We start from the raw sequence: 20,811 nt of genomic DNA on the forward strand, positions 1-20,811 counted from the left end.
ATAGACTGATTCTTTACGCTCTCTACTCACTCTTGTTTATTTGTCTCTTAGGATCTCCGTCTGTACCTCACCCACACCCATCCGAACTGCCTCAGTCAAGGTTAACTTTTGTCTCTCTTTTCCCTCCTCCCTCTGACCTTTCCTCCCTTCCTGTCATCATGATGTTATAGACGACCAGCACCATAGGAATGAACTGATTATATATTTTTTCTTTCTTTGGACCTTGAGTGAAAGCACAGTGCGTGTGGGTTAGGGTGGTGTTCCATGGCCGGAAATTAGTATACTTGCTTACGTGATTGTAGGCAGGTGTGTGTGTGTGTGTGTGTGTGTGTGTGTGTGTGTGTTTCTGACTGATATCACAAATAAAGAGTGCATAAACGTTCTGGTCCGCACCTGACCGCAAGCAATGTACTTGATGTAACTTAAACAGGCAGTCAGTTATCAAAAATTACAATTTTGTTTTTAATGCGGGAGCACATTTAAGAGCGGCCCCGTTCGTCTGTCTCTCACAAACGATTTTTGGAAACGAGGTGCTGGACTCACGCCATTTCTAGCGACTTTTGCGAAGCCACATCACACTACACAACGCCACACGTCTTACTACCCTCTCACACCACACCACACAAAATTACTCTCCCACGCTACACCGCACGTCTTTCCATTCTCTCACACCACGCCATACACAATTATTCTCCCTCACTACACCACACTACACCACACCACACCACACTACACCATGCCACATCACTTTTCTTACCACCCTCTCACACAACGCCACACAAAATAACTCTCCCACATCGCACCGCAACACATCCCGCCACACTATACGTCTTTCCACCCTCTCATAACAAGCCATACAACCTCTCCCACACCCACACCACACCACACCATACCACACCACACCCACCACACCACACCACATGTCTCTCTATCCTCTCATACCACGCCACACAAAATTACTCTCCCACACCACACCACCACACCACACGCCTTATCACTCTCACATTATGCCACACATAATTACTCTCCCACACCACACCACACCACACCGAAAGCATTAACCGAAGATTTTGGGTCAGCCAAGAATGAAGAATTCGATTTTTAGAGAAATCGGTCAAAGGTCAAGGTCACTTGGACCAACTGGTGTTGCACTCCCTGGGTGCACTTTCTTGTACTTATAATGAAAGCCCCATGATATTTCGAGGTACATAAATAAAAGGAAGAGCGTGTATTTATTACAGAATTATTATTAGTTGTCTACTAATATTAACTACTTCCTCCAAACAGTTCCTGTTTGTACAGTATATATGCCTCCTGCTACATCTTGCACCCTAATTTAATTAAGTAGAAAAAAGATGTTGCTTGAAGGCATTTGTATAGTTTACATACTTTTAGTGTTAGTCGGTAAAACTTCTACAACCTATTATATTTTTAATTAGAGAATGTCTGTAATAACTTTGTCTCATAAATACACTCGGGAAGGGGTTAAAGGCAGTCCTACTGAACTCCGGAACACAGAACAAACGATATATTCTTTTAAAAGTAGTTTTGTTATAAATAGATTCATTTTAATCTTTTACAATTATTCAGTGTGAACCCTTTCGGAAAACAGACATCTAGAAACAGGAGCAAGCAACCTCTGTTACTGTCATTGCGTAGGTTGCCGTATATATTGATTTCCCTAAACTACTTCTGTTCAATACACACCTCTCGGTCTTAGATGCTCCTGCACATCATATTTCCAACTCCTCTCCTCTGCTTTTAGCTCTCACTCTCTATGCTTCCCGTCCTCATCACCCATTCTCTCCATAAGGCTGAATCATTTTTACACATGCTGGTCAGTCCTTTGCATCTTACTACATCTGTCTGTATAAGGTAGCCCTAGCAAAGTATTCAATAAGGATGGTGGGAGTTAGCGTCGAGGTGGTGATATGTGGAAGTGAATGGTATGTAGGAAGACTGCCGGGCCTCCGGAAACGGGTATGCCCAGAGTCGGACACATAAAGAAGAAAGAAAAAAAATCACATTCATCGTATTGTCTTCCTGTTAAACCATCTCACCCCGCAACCACAGGCACTTCATATCCAAACACTCCCACTCTTAAGGATCATCACCAGACCCACTGTACCTTCATTCAATAAGGGTGGTGGGTGTTAGCGCCTATATGGTGACAAGTGGAGGGGAATGGAACGTAGGAGAACTGCTGGGCCTCCAGGAAAAGGTATGCCCAGAGTCGGGAAAAAAAAAAAAAAAAAAAAAAACACTGATCTCTCCTCCCACATGGATCTCAGTACCTATGAAATAGTTGTTTGTTCCTCCAACTGCCTCTCTCTCTCTCTCTCTCTCTCTCTCTCTCTCTCTCTCTCTCTCTCTCGTGACGTTTTAACAGTTTATATATTATTAATAAACACACTACTAATAATCAAGATAAACTGTGGTAGTAACATTAATATGAAAAAAAAAAAGTATATGATATATTTTAGTCAATATGTCACAGCTGTCGTGGTGTTGACCTTGGTAAATGTAGCCTAAACGTTTCTTATACATTTTCATATTTACCTGTCAAGAAAGAAATATTTTGACTGGCAGAATTTCTTTACTTGAATAATATACTCTGGTGCAAGGATCATTGAAGTACGTAGGAGCGCCCTTACTAATGGAAGGATTAATTAGCCTTCACCATCCTGGCCCTTTCAAAGATTCTGGCCGCAAAGCTTCTGTGTTCTGTTTTGTCTTTGCAGGTAATATGACATTTTTTTTTTATACAGCGGCTTGTTGCGGTGGGGATGGGTAATGCTAGGCTCTGATTGGCACTGATGATGACACTCTTACACAACTCTAAGATGAATAGTCCAGGAAGAAAAGCTGGCAGGGTTTGTTCATATTGAAGCCGGAACCGAACAAATTCAGACGCAGACTGTCCGATTGTGTAGGTCAGGATAAAACTTGTATCACACCTAGTTTCACGGACCATGGTCTGCACAAACTGTTTCTTATTGCCACTGAGAAACGGAATGGCCAGAAAGTGAACCAGTCAAATAAACTTTTCTTTGTCCATTTTTCAATCCCGTCCTACATGCGTTCTGGCCTCTGTGGTTGCACCCCCAGCAGAGTTTATGTATAGGATCGTATTCTTTGAAGCTTAAGTGTCTTTCTGGCCCTTTTTTTTTTTTGCATTTTATATTGGCTCGTATTATTACCTTAACCTTCTGAATCCTGGTGAAGTCCAATTTGGTGGCATTCTTGTTGTTACCACACGATTTTGTTCAAGTTTGGAAAAGCTTCTCGCACTCAAAAGGTTTGCTAAGGATAAATCTAATCCATTGTGCTTGAAAAGCCCATCCCATGTTGATTAAAATTTCAGGATATGGCAAGAATTAAATGAAAAAAGACATCCCCGGGCTCGTTGGGTAAATATTCTCTTGCTTTCTGCATTAAAATAGATGGCATTAATAACACGACAAAGGGTGTTCAGTGTCATATGCGGAAATAACATGGCATGGGATACAGTACGAAGCCTCCTAAGCTATCGAGAATACGGGAGTTCAATTGATGGTGTGGTAGAGAGAGGGTGTGGTTCAGTCTGCCTTATAACCATTCCGCCTCACCCACTCCATTCACATTCGGCACTAAATCTATGAAAAAAAGTGAAAACAGAGAACAATCTCCTCACAGTATACCCAGGAAAATGACCAGAAAATACCAGTAGAGAAGAAGCGTTAGACAAGGAGACACAAATTTCACAACAGCCATTCACGGCACGGTAATAGGAGTGTTACTGAATTTTCGACTGGGATGGCAAAACAGAATAGGGGTGCTGGTGTGTTATACAGGTGGTGCCGGAGTGTTTAGTTGAGGAGGCCGCGAGCTGCCGCCAGAAGGATGGTCAGGCCGAACACTGAAGGTGGGGAGATGCTGGGCCCACTGTTGCAGAGGTCAGTGTTGCAGGCACAGGAATATGCTGACTTCCCCAACGTTGTGGCTGACTCACACCTTTCTTTCATCTTGATTGGGCTGCAGGATCTGACGGCCAAGTCTTCTGCAAATGGGAATGAAAGTAAATTACAACAATACACAGTATTCCATCGCGCCTTTTGTAAACTCATTAGGTTAACCCTCTCATGGTGGGGAAAACTCTGGTCTTCTCTTCCAGTAAATGCCAGATAACTGTATTCAGATGAGAGTGAGTCTAAGAGTCTAATAATGTTAATACGGTCACCAATAACACTCTCATGGTCAGAAGAACATTATAATGTTTTTACTCTAACTTGGCCGAAAACTGCCATCTCTCCATCTTCAGTGCTGAACTTAGCAATACCTTTACACTAGAATGTCATGCTAATGTCATAGAAGTGCTCTGAAATGAATGTAGAGCCGTGGCATTGTCATTTACCGCCACCAAGCTACATGAAATTACTCAGAAAAGGAAGAAAATCTGGGCCAGGTTAAGACAAAAGGACTAGAGTATGCTATTGCAGATAACATCAGACGATTTTATTCAGCTGAGAGAGTTAATGAGCCTTGATGATAGTTATGAGAGAGGAATACTCACGCCCATCGACCGTCACTTTCATACAGCTGCCAGTACACTCCGCGTCTTCTGTGTCCTGAATTCGGCAGGGCAGGATACTCGGGCAAGCCTTACACATCAGGGCCTCTCCTGTTACACAAAGGAAGTTGGAGCAATGACTGGAATTATATACCGATGCAGACGAAGGAAGTAACAGGTACAGGCCATGAGCAGAAATTCTCTGACAGTTCTCTGCCAGCATTGTGTTCTACCCTCCATATTTCTCATTCTTTCCTAAGCGACTGAGAGTATCCCTTCTCCTCACCCTCTTACGTTTTGTGCTTCATATTGCTATCACATAAATATGGCTCATGTGACACCTTTTACTGCCACAACCTGCAGAGAAAGGTCGGCAAACTTTTGTTCATGACTGTACATATAAATGAGAATGGTTCCGTCCGATAATAAATACTGAGTATTGCGGGATGCCAAGACTTCAATGTACCGTATGTATGGTTCAGGTGGAATAGGAATAATGTTATTTAATTCAGTTCTTCATTCTAATCTACAGTAACAAAGAGATTCTAAAACTAGTGACTATACCTGCTTCCCTGCTGTTATCATCCTCTAACCCGTCTTCTTACCATATATAAATAACTTCCTCTTTCCTCCCACGTGCTCTCTCCTTTCTCTCTCTCTCTCTCTCTCTCTCTCTCGCTCGCTCGCTCTTCTGCCTGTCTCAACCCATCTTGCATTTTTACCTGTTTCCTGTATATTTCTTTCTATTCCATTCCTACTTCTTTATGTCTGTCTGTAATTTTTCTTTCCTCCACCCCCAACATTCCCCCCATCCTCCCTTTACACTGTATACTGTAGTTGTGATTTCTTCCTCACTACTTCATCTCTCTCTATATTCCACCTCACACTCACTCTTCTCTCCCTCCCTCACATTCCTTCCTTCCTGCTCTCTACTCTACTCCTTAAACCATATTGTTGTGGCATTAGGAAACTCTTTTGCATTTCTTTCTTATTCATTTCTTTTTCTGTTTGTGGTGCACTTACACCCTCATATTTATCATTTATGCTTACTATGCTCATGACTGGGGTCAGAATATTAAGGCACCGAAAAACTACAAAACTGACTACAAAAAAGCATAATAAAACGAAAAAACGCATTAACTGACCAAAAAGCACAAAAAAAGCAGGAATTTTCAGGAATTTACGATTAAAAGTATAATATCAAGGTTCACATTAAAGGAATGCCAGATGACCAAAGTTTATCTCTCTCTTTCTCAACGTACATTTTCTACACTTCCCTGATCGAATATATCTATATATCTATTAGCATCAACTAGGTAAAATGACCAAAAGGGGCATAAAATATATCTAAAACATTGATAACAAACTCGGACTCTACTCATGAAAAAAGGGTAAAATAACGTAAGCGAGTATTAGGGAGCAACTTCCAAATTAACTCGCCAAGGAAGAGTGTTTAGGAATGTTGTAATCTTACGAGAAAAAGGGTTCGTCTCTCATCTTTTCTTGCCTACACTTCCTCGTTCTTTCCTGCTTGTTGAACCATTCTATTTACAGACTCCTTGGGACTTAGTGATTTTAAGGGGACTTCTAACTGATGCTGAGAGACCCACTAGCTGGTGTCAAGAGAGTCTACCTTCAAGACCTGTAAGTACTGACAGGTCTACTAACATGGCAAGGAAGTACTGAGAGATTTACCTACATGACACGTAAGTACCGAAACACTTTCCTACTTGGCTGGTAAGTACTGAGAGACTTACCTACAGTACATGGGCGATAACTTACCGGCATGCAGACACACCATGAGAATGAACACCGCAACAGCAACTTTCATTTTGACCTGTAGGTGAGAGTAACTGATATAATGAGCGATACTTTTTTTTTTTTTAAATTAAAACTGTACCTTCTCTTAACACCCCACCCCACTCCATCCTAACACTCTACCCCACTATCTCCCCACCCCCTCTCAACACAATATTCCCTCTCAAATCCCACTTCCTCTCAACACCCACACCATCTCAATACCCCACCCTTTTTCAAGACCCGCCCCCTCTCAACATCCTATCCCCTCTCAACACACACACCCTCTCAACACCCACCCCCTCTCAACACACCCTCTCAACACCCACACACTTTCAACACCCACCCCCTCTCAACACACCCTCACAACACCCACACCCATTCAACACCCACACCCTCTCATCACCCACCCTCTCTCAACACTCACCCCCTCTCAACACTCCACCAACATCTCAACATGACAAGGTCAGCATAAACAGTTTTCATCAGATGTAGACTAAACTATGAGGCAGGGTTCGTAGGAAAACAAGGCTGAAGAGATTCAATTTGAGAACAGTCGATCAAAGGACAAGGTCACAAGGAAGGGTCAAAGGTCAAGGTCACTGGGGAAAGGAAACTCAAAAAGCTTCGATCTGATTTCAGCAAGAATTGTTGGAAAGGAGTATGGGTTAGGCAGGAAGGGAGTAATGCCATTTTGGGAGTAATCTGTCGGAGGTCAAGCTCACAGGGCAAAGTCAAATATTCGGCACTAAGGCCAGTTGGTGGGCGCGGGTGTTGCACTCTCTAAATGTTGTTGTTGTTGATGATGATGATGATGTTGCTGAGGGAGTGGTATGCAAAGAGACATAATGGAACCAAGAGTAAGTTTGAGAAATGGAAAGACAGTAGGGTGCCAAGTGTAAGGATGTGTGTGTGTGTGTGTGCGAGAGAGAGAGAGAGAGAGAGAGAGAGAGAGAGAGAGAGAGAGAGAGAGAGAGAGAGAGAGACTTAACTAAAGTGGGGAAAAGACGTGGAGCGAGGTGTTAAGAGAGAAAGAAGTGGAACGGCGAGGGAGAAGAGTGCGATGGGCAGGGGGCATGGAGAGTAGTATGGAGAGGTTTCAAGTGGGAATGATTGTGGTGAGGGTGGGGATGAATTCAGAGCAGTTGAGAGCCAGACAGCGTGAGTGAGAGTGAGTATTTCGTTAGAGTGAATGTGGCAATAGTAACGGTGAATATAGTGGTGTTAAGAGTGGATATGATCAGTGTGAGTGAGTGTGTTGTTGATAACTGCTACGAGTATTTTCGTGGTGCTGAGAGTGAGTACGGGCTAGTTTGAGTGAATGTTGTGTTAAGCGCAGCTTAAGTACTGGTGAATGTGATGGTGAGAGTGAATATGGTCAGTGAGAGTGAATGCAATGTTAGAACGGTGAAATATAACTTTAGGTCGAGTGAACATAGTGGTGAGAGTGAATTACAGATTGTCTGGGCGAATGTATTAAGAGTGTAATATAGCTTTAGGATGAGTGAATATAGTTTTGAGAGCAAATACGGTTAGTGTGAGTGAATGTAGTGTTAGTAGGAGTGAAACTATACTTCGAGCGAATGTGATGGTGATGGTGGGAGTGAATGTCATCCGTGTCAGTGAAGGGGTTGTGGCGTTGGTGTGATAAAACAACATACATTTTTCCGTCTGAGAGGACTAGGTCAGTGAGTGCATGGGGGAGGCACACCCAACACTGGCCTGGAATATCATGCCTGTGGTGCGTGTTAGGTGCACATGAACGAGCAACTGGATTACCGTAATGGGAATAAGGGATGTGTGTGCGTGTATATAATGCGTGTAGGTTAGAGCATGTGTATATGTTTGTTGAAGGAGATCTACAGTAGTGTACATATGCATCGTGTGTGTGTGTGTACCCTCGTTTATCTATGTCTGTGCTTGCTGCTGCATGATACCCGTATGCTGAGTATGTATGCGAGCTTGTGTGTGTATGTGTGTGTGTGTGTGATAACATTTATTATCACCATGCAAATAACTACAAATTTTCACTACTTAACACCACATCTGCATGCCTCCAGATCCCTGCCTTTCTCGTAAAACTTTTAATATCTGCTCAGGAGTCGTGGTTAAGGGAGGTGGTTGTCGTGTGCTTAGAAAAGTTATTCGTTGTCCAACATGACGTAAGTTCGATCCCAGGCTTATGCAGGAAATATTTTGGTTATCTGAATTTTGTTAAAACAGATTTTACTTATCTTCTACAAGACACACCGACCTGTCATAAAACACCCTTGCTAAGACCATTACACCATTCTTGACTGAGGCAGCCCTAGCATTTATTAAACATGAAAGGTGGGAATTAGAGCCAAAGTGGTGACATGTGAAGGAGTTCGGCAAGCAGGAGGACTGCTGGGTCTTAGAAAACGGACTATTAGATCTGTGCCCAGGATTGGACAAATAAAAAAAAAAAAACCTGATCCATACTCAACTTGCCACACCTAAATAATCCCTTTTATTCCACGAAATAGTATTATGTACAGTACTGTGCATAAGTTTCACCACTGCTCCAATCATCAGTCTCCTATACACATTTTTTGGTATGTTTTGTTTACATATACTTTGACATTTAAAGCCCACTTTTGTTCCTTTTGGTTTCATATAGTGGCACAACACATACATTCTGCCATTCTCGAGGTACAGTAGCGGAAAAGAATATCACTGCACGTTTAAGTTCTCAAGCTCGCATTGCTGTGTTTCAAAAGTCATTATTCACAGCCTCATTATATATCGTAATGATGTATTGCAATAACTGTGTCGGCAACTGCATCTCACTTTCACCCGCCTATTCCGGTTGGCTTTTTGCGCCTACACAGCATTCCCCTTCCCCACCTGTGTTTTTTCCCTCCTTGTAACACACCGGCCTTCCATTACTATCCCTCCCCCCGAACCTCCACTGCCGACCAACACCACTTTACACCCTCGCCTGCTACATCTCTCCACTTTCCTACTCTTACCTGTCAACCAGAGACGACACCATCACCTGTAAGTTAGCTGGATCTAACATAGGTACTTACATCCTACGTCGGAAACCGTACACTCGATTAGAAGGTATCGGCGCACACTTCGGCCGATACAATTTAACACCAAAGACGATAGCTATTGCAAAACGCTGTACGATCACTCCACGCCGGTGAACCTGTTATCATACGGATGCCGCATATCGCTTGCTTGCGACATTTCCGAGTCTGTTATCATCACGTGTGCATTCGCATAACAACAGATTATTCCAACTGGGATCACACAAGCTATATTGGTCGTTTATGATATTGCCGGATCCCTCCTGAGCGATACGTATTCATTATAATCACATTCAAACAAATGTTAATAAGCTTCAAAGTCAACAGTAATTATAAGAAGTGTCATGAAGGAAAAGTTTTGACCAGTAGATTTTATATTATTATTGTTTTAATATCTATCAGAAGAATCGTTTAATAATTTTCCTTGTTGTGTAAAGTTCCGTTAGGTAACTGAGTCCCGCAAGATTGGCCTGCTGCCGGAGGGCCTGGAAAGGGAGTGGAGGAGGGAAACCTTAACTGTATTTTCATTTCTTTATTTTTCTATCATTGGGGAGTTAGTTTTCCTGATAGTATGTATCCTAAAACACCCTACTAGAACCGTTAAGGACTATTGCTACTGTTAAAGGGTCTATCTCTGCCTGTCTGTCTGTCTCTCTCATGAATTGTGGCAGGCCAACGTGAACACGACGTTGCCAGAATCCTCTATTACTGAATCAATGTAATTAACAGGTAGGCAGGTGGGCAAACGAGTAAGCTATGGGAGTCCTGGGTATTTCCTCACAAATTTTCCTGTCTTATGAATTCATCCTATCCTTATCTTATCATCTTGGAAATCCACATTGTTTTTTGATGATGATTTTTACCGGTACATCACACCAGTAACATCAGGAGGGTTGAGATTAGCGAAGGATTGTGAAAGTAATAGTGTGCGAAGAGGAGGTTGTGAGAGTAGGACGTAAGATTAGGTTGATTGTAAGCTGTGAGAATAGGTTGTGAGAGAAGGATGTAAGATTTGGCTGACTGTAAGTTGTGAGAAGACGTGGTAAGAGTAGGTTGTAAGAGTAGGATGTAAGAGTTGATTGGCTGTAAGTTGTGAGAGTAGGTAATGAGAGTAGGCTGTGAGAGAAGGCTTGAGTAGGCTGTAAAGGTGGGTAGTGAGAGTGGAAGACTAGATAGTGAGAGTAAGTTGTGAGCTGTGAGAACTGGTTGTGAGAGAAGGTAGTGAGAGTAGACTTGAAGCAGGTTGTGAAAGGACATTGTGAGAGTAGCTTGTATGCAGAGATTGTGAGAGTGGGTTGCGAAAGTAGACTGTAAGTTGTGACTATGAGTCGTGAGAGTGCGTAGTAAGAGTAAGTTGTGAGAGCAGATTGTGAGAGCAGGTTAAAAGACTACGTAATGAGTAGCTTGTGAGAGGGGGTTGAAGGCTTGTGGGAGTAGACTGTGAGGGTAAGTAGTGCTAGTACGTTGTGAGAGTAGGTAGAGAGAGAGAGTATATAAAGTAAGTTGTGTGTACAGAATAGTGAGTGCTTAGTGGTTTTAGGTAGTGAGAGTATGTGGGCAGAGGCACTGCGAGTAGGCAGAGTCGTAGTGGGAGTGGAAAGAGTAGGTAGTGGGCATGAACAAAGTAGGCAGTAGGAGAGGGTAGAGTAGCAAGGAGAGTAGGTAGGTAGAGAGGGCAAGGAATTAAAGCCGGGTAGAGCAGGCAGTGAGAGTAGCTAGGTAGAGTAGGTAGTGGGAGTAGCTGGGTAGTGTGGGTAGTGAGAGTAGCTGGGTAGGGTAGGTAGTGAGAGTAGGTAGTAAGAATAGGAACGTCAGTAAGCTGCCAGTATTTTTTTTTTTTTTTCATGATGGCTCTCTTGGCACGCGCCGCTCTGTGGGTTGCTAGGGGGGTGAGAGTAGCGCCGGATTTAGTCTTATCGCGAGCACGGCGGAAGGTAGAAAAGATGTGCGTAAGTCGGCCCCGCACTTGCGTAAGTATCACCCGGCAAACGGCCAACCTCCATAAGAACATCAGTCGAACTAGTCTGGTGGTGGAGAGGGACGCCTTCACGTGGTGGCACAGATGTAGCTGGATGATGGAGCTACCCAGAACAATGTCCCTCAAATTCCTACCTATCCCTCCCTTCCCCCCACAGCACAATGGAGGATGGTGGTCTGCAGGAAAAGGGCAATTTCAGCCTGCAGTCTACTGGGTTCACATGCAGATGATCTTGGGGTTGCAGCTCTATTACTACCACTCGAAATAGTTTTAAGATTTCCCACTCTGAACTAACTGGAAAGAAGTTAGTCCAGAGATAAAGCCATGCCCTTAAAGTATTGTTACATACATTCATTTGTGTTATATCCGCCATGTTCAAATCTAGTAGCAGCGATCGTGTTGTATCTTTGCCAATTCAGGTATAAGTAGGTAAATTTTGGTCATTTACCATAATTTCAGGGTCATTCTGGCTAATTTTTTTTTTCCGTCATGGTCAATTCGGTGTCACGTAGATCTAATTACGTCCATTCAAGATACAGTATACCGGTATACATATTTTTTTCAGACCCCTCACATTCGGTCAGTCAAGTGAGCTAAGGTGACTTCAGGTAATTCAGTTCAGGTCATTTAGGTCAAGGTAAGTTTATTTAGTCTCAGGTTCATTTAGAGCTTCTACCTCCACACTAGGTGCTGGAGACGGAAGCCTTCTAGCGGGGACACTGATATAACCGGGTGGCTCTGTTGTCCAGGTATACTGTACAAACATCCCTCACCTCCCTCTCTCCCCCCCGAAAGGAAATGTTGCACTGCAGGAGGAGGGAAGCTTCAGTCTTCAGTCCACAGAGTTCAAGTTTCAGATAAACCTGGGGATATACTAACTACTGCTACCTCTACAGTACTTTAGCACAGTCAGATCAGTCAGGTCCAGTTATATTCAGTCACTCATCTAAAATCCACTCTAGTGATTTGTGTTTGGGTTTATCCGTTCAGGTTTATCCAGACGATTTTATTCAGCTTAGAATTTTTGGACTGGGGGAAGTAGAAATGGCCATTATTCACTCCCGCACTACCTGATCATTCCTCCAGAGTTAAATATAGTCGTCCCTCAGCAGCAAGAATATAGTGTATAATATGCTATCGGACTGAAGAAGCTAATTTAAACCCTGCCCAATGGAGTGACGCAGTGTGGCGTTGGAATGTAAACCGTACTGTAGGTAAGTGGCAATGTAGGATTCGTGACTCGTTTTTCTCATCTCTGTCTGTCTGTCTGTCTGTCTGTCTGTCTGTCTGTCTCTGTCTCTGTCTCTGTCTCTCTCTCTCTCTCTCTCTCTCTCTCTCTCTCTCAGGTATTACACCTTTATATCATATTCTCATGTAAGTTATGTGTATGCAATATTTTTCATTAGCTATATTGTTTCCCTCAGTAACGTTCAAGACAAGAAGAGTGAAATATGCAGAACAAATAGCCAAAGAAAATGTGTTGCCAGCTCTATGCCACACTTTAGCATTCACTCTCAAGTTATGTGGTATTTGCCTTGTTTTAATATCGACAGACCATTCTTTACATACAAAGGGATGTTAAGGTGCAATGTTTGAAATAAATCGCTTAAGAGGAAGCGTCACGAAATTTCCACACACGAATCTATGTCTAACTTTGACTTCTCTGTGACGAGGCACTTAGGCACTGACCAGCACAGCCAATTCCACCATATTCAGAGTCAAGAGGTAATGTACAGTAGATGGAGCGTGAAGGACACAAACTTCACACTTCACCCGCAGCAGAGGAGAAGGGTGAGTGATGAGGGTGAGGAGATGGTGAGAGACAGGGAGGGGGTGTGTGGCGAGAGATGAGGAGGGTGTGTGTGGCGAGAGATGAGGAGGGGGTGTGTGGCGAGAGATGAGGAGGGTGTGTGTGGCGGGAGATGAGGAGAGTGTGTGTGGCGAGAGATGAGGAGGGGTGTGGGGCGAGAGATGAGGAGAGTGTGTGTGGCGAGAGATGAGGAGGGGGTGTGGGGCGAGGGATGAGGAGGGGGTGTGTGGCGAGAGATGAAGAGAGTGTGTGTTGCGAGAGATGAGGAGGGGGTGTGTGGCAAGAGATGAGGAGAGTGTGTGTGGCGAGAGATGAGGAGGGGGTGTGGGGCGAGAGATGAGGAGGAGATGTGAAGCGAGAGATAGGGGAAGTGGAGGAGGTTGTGAGAGATAGGAGATGGGTGTGTGATGAGAGAGGGGTGTGGTGAAGGATGGAGAAGGGGTGTGTGGTGAGAGATATGTGAAAACATGTGATGAGAGATAGGGGAACGGGTGTGGTGAGAGACGGGGTGTGGTGAGAGATAGGGGCGATGGGTGTGGCGAGATAGGGGAGAGGTGTGATAAGAAGGGGTGTGGTGAACGATGTGGCAGGGAGGTGTAGTGAAAGATGAGGCAGGGCCCGCATCGCATCCCACTATCACATACCTGTACCACGACGTAAGACCGCTCAGCATCTCACGGACCTGAGCAACGGGGATTACTCCGCCTAAACAAACATATTCTTGAACCTAAACCACCTCACAGCGATGACGTACTGTACTTTTTAAAAATTCTGTTCTTGTTATATTAGGAAAATTTTACACAGCTTAAGGGAGACTTGCCCAGGGAATGGTGGGTGCGGGTAGCCTTCCTTCTTTACTATCCTTGTCTTTGAGTCACAGGTAAGTTACGGCCACGAGGCAAAGAAAAAAAATGTTCAACAATCCTCTGCCAGCACTGAGTCCTGCCTTTTTATTTTTCATTCTTCCCCAAATGACAGTCTCCTACCTTCTCATACACTTTGATTTTATGCTTCATATTGCTATAACATAAAAACAGTCCACGTAACACTTTCCACTGCCACAGCCAGCAGAGAAGTGTCGGCGAACTATTGCTTATGGCTGTACCTTTGACCTAAAACAATTGCCCTGTTCTTATTTTCCCTTTGTACTTCTTTCATTTCTTTTTCTTCCCGATTTCGCTCAGCATTTCCCATTTGCTCAACCCTTAAGCCTTTCACCAACCCCTCTGCCGATCACTTCAGTGTGTGTGTCCGTGTGAAGAGAGATGAGGTGGAACTGAAATATATAACACAATTCCAGTCACAAACTTAATGTATTGCACACACACACACACACACACACACACACACACACACACACACACACACACACACACACACACACACACACACACACACACACACATGAAGATACAGTGGGTGAAATAGATAACAGTATAAGAGAAAAGTACTTTGGTTTAAGTTACTTGTTAGTGTTTGGGTTGAGTGCTTTTTGTTGCTTTCTTCCTGTACCCTCGGCGTACTTGGTGTGTGTGTGTGTGTGTGTGTGTGTGTGTGTGTGTGTGTGTGTGTGTGTGTGTGTGTGTGTGTATTTTCTCGTGTGTGTGTGTTGTTAAAAAAATTACTAAGCTAAAGATTATTACTCATACAAATAAGTAAGAATATGGTGCAGTGATTCTCTAAAAAATGTCAAACTTCGAGTATGAATGCTTCCTGTTTTTGGTTCTGTCGATCTCTGTGATGTTACTGTAGTTCACGTCATCACTGGTGTCAAGTTTGTCCCATTTTTACAAGCAGCCTTTCGCAACCGGGAATTTTCTCTCCCTGCCTGCCTGCCTGCCTCCCTCCCTCACTTAGTTACACACTCACTCACTCACACACACACACACACACACACACACACACACACACACACACACACACACACACACACACACACACACACACACACACACACACACACACACACACTCCCCCCCCCTCTCTCTCTCAAGCATACTTAGTCACACATGCAGTCACACTTTCTCTCACAAGTTCATCTACGCTTACACTCAGAAATACACTCACTCACGCTCACTTACAGACACACACTCTCACACTGCGCAGCTGCGAAATGGCACTGGGAAGGGGCAGGGTAGAGGCAGAGGAGGAAAAAATGTGTCACGAAGTTGTTTACAATTATTACGACACCCTGTCTCGTATAGCCATTACAGTCCTTTGCCAGCATTGTGTCTTGCCTATTTTTCATTCCTCCCCAAGCAACAGACATTCCTTCCTCTCCATACTGTTTTATTGTGTGCCTCAGCTTGTTGTCACGCACAAATAGTTCATGTAACACCTTCCATTGACACAGACGGTAGATATGTGTCGGTGAATATTAATCATAGCTGCACATCATGGGCCATAAAAAAAATATATATATATAAATTCGGATATCATTAACAACCCAAGGAAGCTTAGATTAATGCCTGTCAACATGAGGGTCATGAAGGCTGACACTCCGTTTTTGCTACTTTTCCATTTTCCCCAAGACTATGGCACGCAACCATCTAATTTACAGTTCATGTCTCTAAGTTTCAGATGGATGAGCAAGCCAGTGTAAAGAACACCTCGTCTAAAGGATTAATGGTTGGCCCTAGGTCGATAAGAAGATTGTGGAACAGTATAGGGGCCAGGGGAATGGGGGAGGGAAGGGATGAAGAGGAGGGACAAAATTGAGTAGTGGGTAACTCAGTCGGTTTGGCGTTGGCCTAAATGTACAGAGGAATGCACATTTAGCCCAGTGCGTCCTTTCCCCCCCCCCCCCCCGCTGTTTGTGGGGATGTTTCCAGTTCTTCAAGTTGTGGGCCGAATTTGCTATTACACCATCGACTCTCGATCTGCCTTAAGCGACAGTCGAAGGGTTTCACAAATGGAGAGACCACCATCACCACCACCATCACCAACAACAACAGCAATAATAATAATAATAATAATAATAATGATAATAATAATAATAACTACATATTCACCTAATCGCTTCCTTCAGCAATGTAAGCCCCGTACATTTCACGGTTTCTCCAAATTTTCCAACCACGTATGCACAAAACTGTTAGTGTCATTTTAATCGTATTGATTTTCATAGAAACCCTGAACACTACATGCATACGATAGAATTTCTGTTAAACTTCAAAATGCAGCGAAGGTTGCGTTGAAATTAATAATCCACTTTCGAAAGAGGAAGTTGGTAATTTCTTCCAACAGGGTGTTGTAAGATATTTCACGAGTCTTCAAACCATACATATTTGAAATAGTTATGTGGTATGAACGAGAAGGATTTGAAGAAAGTTTATCAATATTTTCGTAATATTGTTCATTACCTCAAAGTAACTCAGTGCTTAGCCTACCATTAGTTCAAAGTGGATTATGCTTGATATTAAGGAATAAACTTATTTGAATCCTCCAGATATTCGATGCAGTGTCCAGCCATTTATCTATTATAAATGCAAATACTTTCCTACGTAGAATTTGTTCATGTGAATAGTACGTTGTTCGATAGAGCAAAGGCAAGACATCAGTTCCCTGACTTGTTATGGGTATTCAAGGTTTTTCTCTACGGTTTGTGTGTTCGTTTGCTCTTTGCCACATGACCTACAACGTGACCGTCGTACAGAAATAACCCCTGGCTTCAATTCACCTCCAACCAAAGGGGCGATAAATTATAGTTCACAGATGTACATCCGGCTACGGGAATAGGTATACACGCTTTAGCTGTAAGGTTTGTAAATGGTATAGGAAAGATGGAACTGCGCATCCAGACGCACGGTGAAACTCAGCTCCCTCCCCGGCCCCCCCACGCTCATTACCTCTCCCCCTGTGACCTTCGCCCTCTCACAGCCTCCCGCACTGGCACATTTCCTGAGGTTTCAATAACTTTTCTTCACACTGTTTTTCCTGTTATTTCTTTCTTAAACTTTAGCTCTCAGTCTAATGTACATTTCTACTTCATATTCATCACATGGCACATTGAGTACGGTAACACTATACCGGTATAGTATTTTGTAGTACTGCTGTAAGTGTTAAGCTATTCCTTTTAGGTTCCAGAAGAACTTATTCGGCTTTGGCAAGGAGTCTTGTAAGTGACTTGCTTCTAAATGAAGTCTTACAGGCCTGGTTATGGGTGAAAGTGACATCACTCCATAAATTCCATCCTGACATCATCATCAGTGTTCCTAATGTGTAGAAGCTCACAAACTTGCAGACTGGCCAAGTGCCCTGAAATGATAATTATATGCTGATAGCAACATCATAGTTGTCAATTACATCATGTCTCTGGTATCGCTGATAAGGTATACAATGGTCTTACTGGCTAGAGTAAAATTTTCGTTACACACACACACACACACACACACACACACACACACACACACACACACACACACACACAAAAGGAATCTGACACCACGTTAACTATGATGAACGCTGATACTGTGTGTTATATATACTGGCAATTCATCATATGTCTATTCAGGCTGAGGACTCGAAACGTTTTATGAGTAACGATATACTGTGGTTATCTTCCGGCCATTGTTGTACCAAGCCATAGTTCATAATGTAGTAGGAGTCACTCAGTACCACTGAGATTATTCAGTTAAGCGAAAGTGTATGCTGACATTGATTAGGGATGTTTAATAAGAAGTGTATAAGGTTGGTAATGGAAGAAGACTACATGGTGAGGGACGAGTTAGGCTGGTCTGGAAGCGTGTGGTCCGTTATATGACTCTTTACTCGTGCTCACTAAGGTCAGAAGTTTGTTGAGTTCCGAAGACCACATTCCCGAGTTACTAAAGTCTCCGTATTTACCGTAGAAAAAAAATAATCCTCAGCTGTAACTTCCTGAAACATAGCTCCTGTACACCAAATGTCATTGCTCACCGTCTCCGTATTTATCGCAAAAAAGAAAAAAAAGAAAAGAAAAAAAAAGAAAAAAAAAAAAAGCGCAACTGTATCTGTTCACTGTCTCCGTATTCGTAAAAAAAAGTTTCGTAACTGTAGCTTCGTGAATCACAGTTCCTCTTTCTGCTGTTGGTTCTATACTCATCTCGTGCTCCATCTCCATTTTCTTCATCAGTCTCTTTCACCCCCTTCATACTACTTGTCATGCTCTGATTCATTACTCTCCTTTATTCATTGCAAACACACACACACACACACACACACACACACAAGCGCACCCACCCACCCACCCACCCATACGCACACACACACTTCCGCAACCATATCAAAGTTCCTGGCCACCCCATGCCAGTGCTCACCGTCGCCGTATTTATCGTGAAGAAAAATAAACTTCCGCGATTGTACCTTCGCGAATCACAACCTAGGTCCTGTTCACCCTAGGTCAGCGCTCACCATCTTATTCATAGTAAAGCAAAACTGTTACTCAACCTTACATACGTGAATCCCAGTTCCTCCTCACCACAAAATTTCTGCCCTTGGGTGGAACGAAGTCGAAGTCAGGGTTTCACAGCGAACGGAGACTGGCTGTTCAGGGTTAACGTGGTGGAGTCGACAGCAAAAGTTCTGTCGGCTCTCCTGCTGTTCTTTTCCTCTCACATTGAAACTCAGTGTGGTGAATTCGCAGATGCCGTCAGTGATGATTTCTTTTGGCTTCAAAAAAATGCCATAGGAGTCGTTTCTGCAGGTCCACCAAACTGTTAGTCCATGGTGATGGCGATGCAGTAGAGGTGAATTTTGATACCTACTGAACAAAGATGACATCCATTTTCTTATGTATTATTAACTGAAGCGGTAAAATCACTTTCTGCAGCTATATCATTAAGACAATACACTTGCTGTTATAATACGAGTACTGCAATGATCATCCACTTTATGCTATTTCATTTATTGCAACGACAGATCACTTTCCTAGACTTTATCGTAAGGGCAACACTGCGATAATACTGAAGTGATCATCCACTTCCTTCTGTACCATTGCAAAGACAAATCACTTTTCTGGCTTGATATTTTAACGAAAACCCACTTTCTCCAATATCATGACGATAAATCACTTTCTGGTGTAACTTATCACTGTATTGGCAATCCTTTTAACGTTGTATTATTTTAATGCTAAACCACATCTTTACTGACTTGATAGACTACTTTCTGGTGCAATAGTGTAATGTTAACTCACGTACCTGATGAGAGACGTGCACGTATGTTAGACTTGCAGGGAGAGGCCAGAGGGACTGTTGCTCAACGTACAGCGTAACCAACCAACACACACACACACACACAAACACACACACACAGAATCCTCCCCACCCCTCATCCCTAACACCCCCCTCCCCTTCCTTCACCCCCACACCCTCGTCCAGCCCTCTCCTCCCCATCACCGCCGTTCTCCTCCCTATACTCCCTCTCATACCCTGCTGTATTTTTTCTGTTACTTTTTTCGTGCGTCGGACCCCGTTTTCTGTTGTTATTTACTGAGGTTCTCTTTCTCCATCTCCCCCATTCTTTCATCATTCTCTTTGTACCTCTTCATTTTGCCTGTCATAAGCTGATTTATTACGCATCCTACCTCACTTTTATGAAACTCACGTATTCTCTCTCTCTCTCTCTCTCTCTCACACACACACACACACACACACACACACACACACACACACACACACACACACACACACACACACACACACACACACACTTTTTACATACTGGACAGTGCATCATTCAGTGTTGCCACACCTTACACAGTCTCCCTCGCTTCCTTCCTCTCAGCCACTTGCCGTTTTCTTTCTACTCCTCTTTCATCCTGTCACACTCATCCTCCCTCCTCCTTACTTTCTACCCCTTCCTCTTTCATTCTAGTCCCCTCTCCCTTACTTCCTTTTCTTTCTACCCCTTCCTCTTTCATTCCTTCTTTCTCTCCCTCACTTCCCCTTTCTTTCTACCCTTTTCTCTTTCATCTTATCTCTTCCTCTTTCATCCTATCCCTCCCTCCTTTCCTAGTTTTTTCTTTCCATCCCTTCCTCTTTCTTCCTCTCCTTTCCTACCTCCCTTCTTCTTTCTATATCCCTTCTTCGTCAGTCTTTCATCCTTCCATTTTCTCCCTCACCCTCCCTCTAGCAAGGACGCGTCTCACCATCCGTTACGTCATCCCTTTTCTTACTCATTCACCCTCACGCCCTCTCACCCTACCATTTCCTCTTCAAACTTCTTACTCACATGTGGTCCCTTCGTCACAATCCGTACTCCGTCACTCTCATTCCTTAGGCTTCTTACTCTTTTTCAGTCCTCCTTACTCGCCCTATTTCTTCTGCAAATACATTCTCTGTGAATTTCTTTTTACTTAGGCGCTGGAGAGGGACGCCTTCTCGTGGTGGCATCAGTATGACCGGACGGTGGAGCTACCTGGTTATACAAACGTCCCTCAATTCCCTCGCAAATCTCAGAAAGGAGGCTTAGGATTGTGGACCGCGAAAAAAGGGCAACTTCGACCTGCAGTCCATCGGGTTCACTTTCAGATGAGATTGTTGTTGCAGCTACAGTAACAATAGCAATAACAACTACGTCAACAATAACATCAACAGCTGCCGCTGCTACTACTACTACTGCTACTACTACTACTACTACCGTCACT

General features: G+C 43.5%; 1 protein-coding gene across 1 annotated transcript; it reads right to left on the bottom strand.

The window, feature by feature from the left end:
- Positions 1–3,376: 3,376 nt before the first annotated feature.
- LOC145408661 (uncharacterized) lies at positions 3,377–19,406 on the bottom strand. Its single transcript, XM_080279342.1, has 4 exons — positions 19,364–19,406; positions 6,332–6,386; positions 4,553–4,660; positions 3,377–4,039 (listed from the first exon to the last, which is right to left on the bottom strand). The coding sequence occupies exons 2-4, from the start codon at positions 6,378–6,380 to the stop codon at positions 3,849–3,851; spliced, it is 348 nt and encodes a 115-aa protein (XP_080135468.1). The 5' UTR covers positions 6,381–6,386; positions 19,364–19,406; the 3' UTR covers positions 3,377–3,848.
- Between the last annotated feature and the right edge of the window lie 1,405 nt (positions 19,407–20,811).

The sequence above is a fragment of the Coenobita brevimanus genome, chromosome 78, assembly GCF_032717465.1.
Source record: "Coenobita brevimanus isolate Jiangsu-jjx chromosome 78, ASM3271746v2, whole genome shotgun sequence".
NCBI classification, from domain to species: Eukaryota; Metazoa; Arthropoda; class Malacostraca; order Decapoda; family Coenobitidae; genus Coenobita; species Coenobita brevimanus.

Bases quoted from the DNA above. Each gene is read 5' to 3' on its own strand.
- LOC145408661 (XM_080279342.1), bottom strand. From the start codon at position 6,380: ATGAAAGTTGCTGTTGCGGTGTTCATTCTCATGGTGTGTCTGCATGCC. The intron at 4,661-6,331 runs GTAAGTTATCGC...TTTGTGTAACAG, and splicing joins CATGGTGTGTCTGCATGCCG to GAGAGGCCCTGATGTGTAAG. The intron at 4,040-4,552 runs GTGAGTATTCCT...TCCCATTTGCAG, and splicing joins GAAAGTGACGGTCGATGGGC to AAGACTTGGCCGTCAGATCC.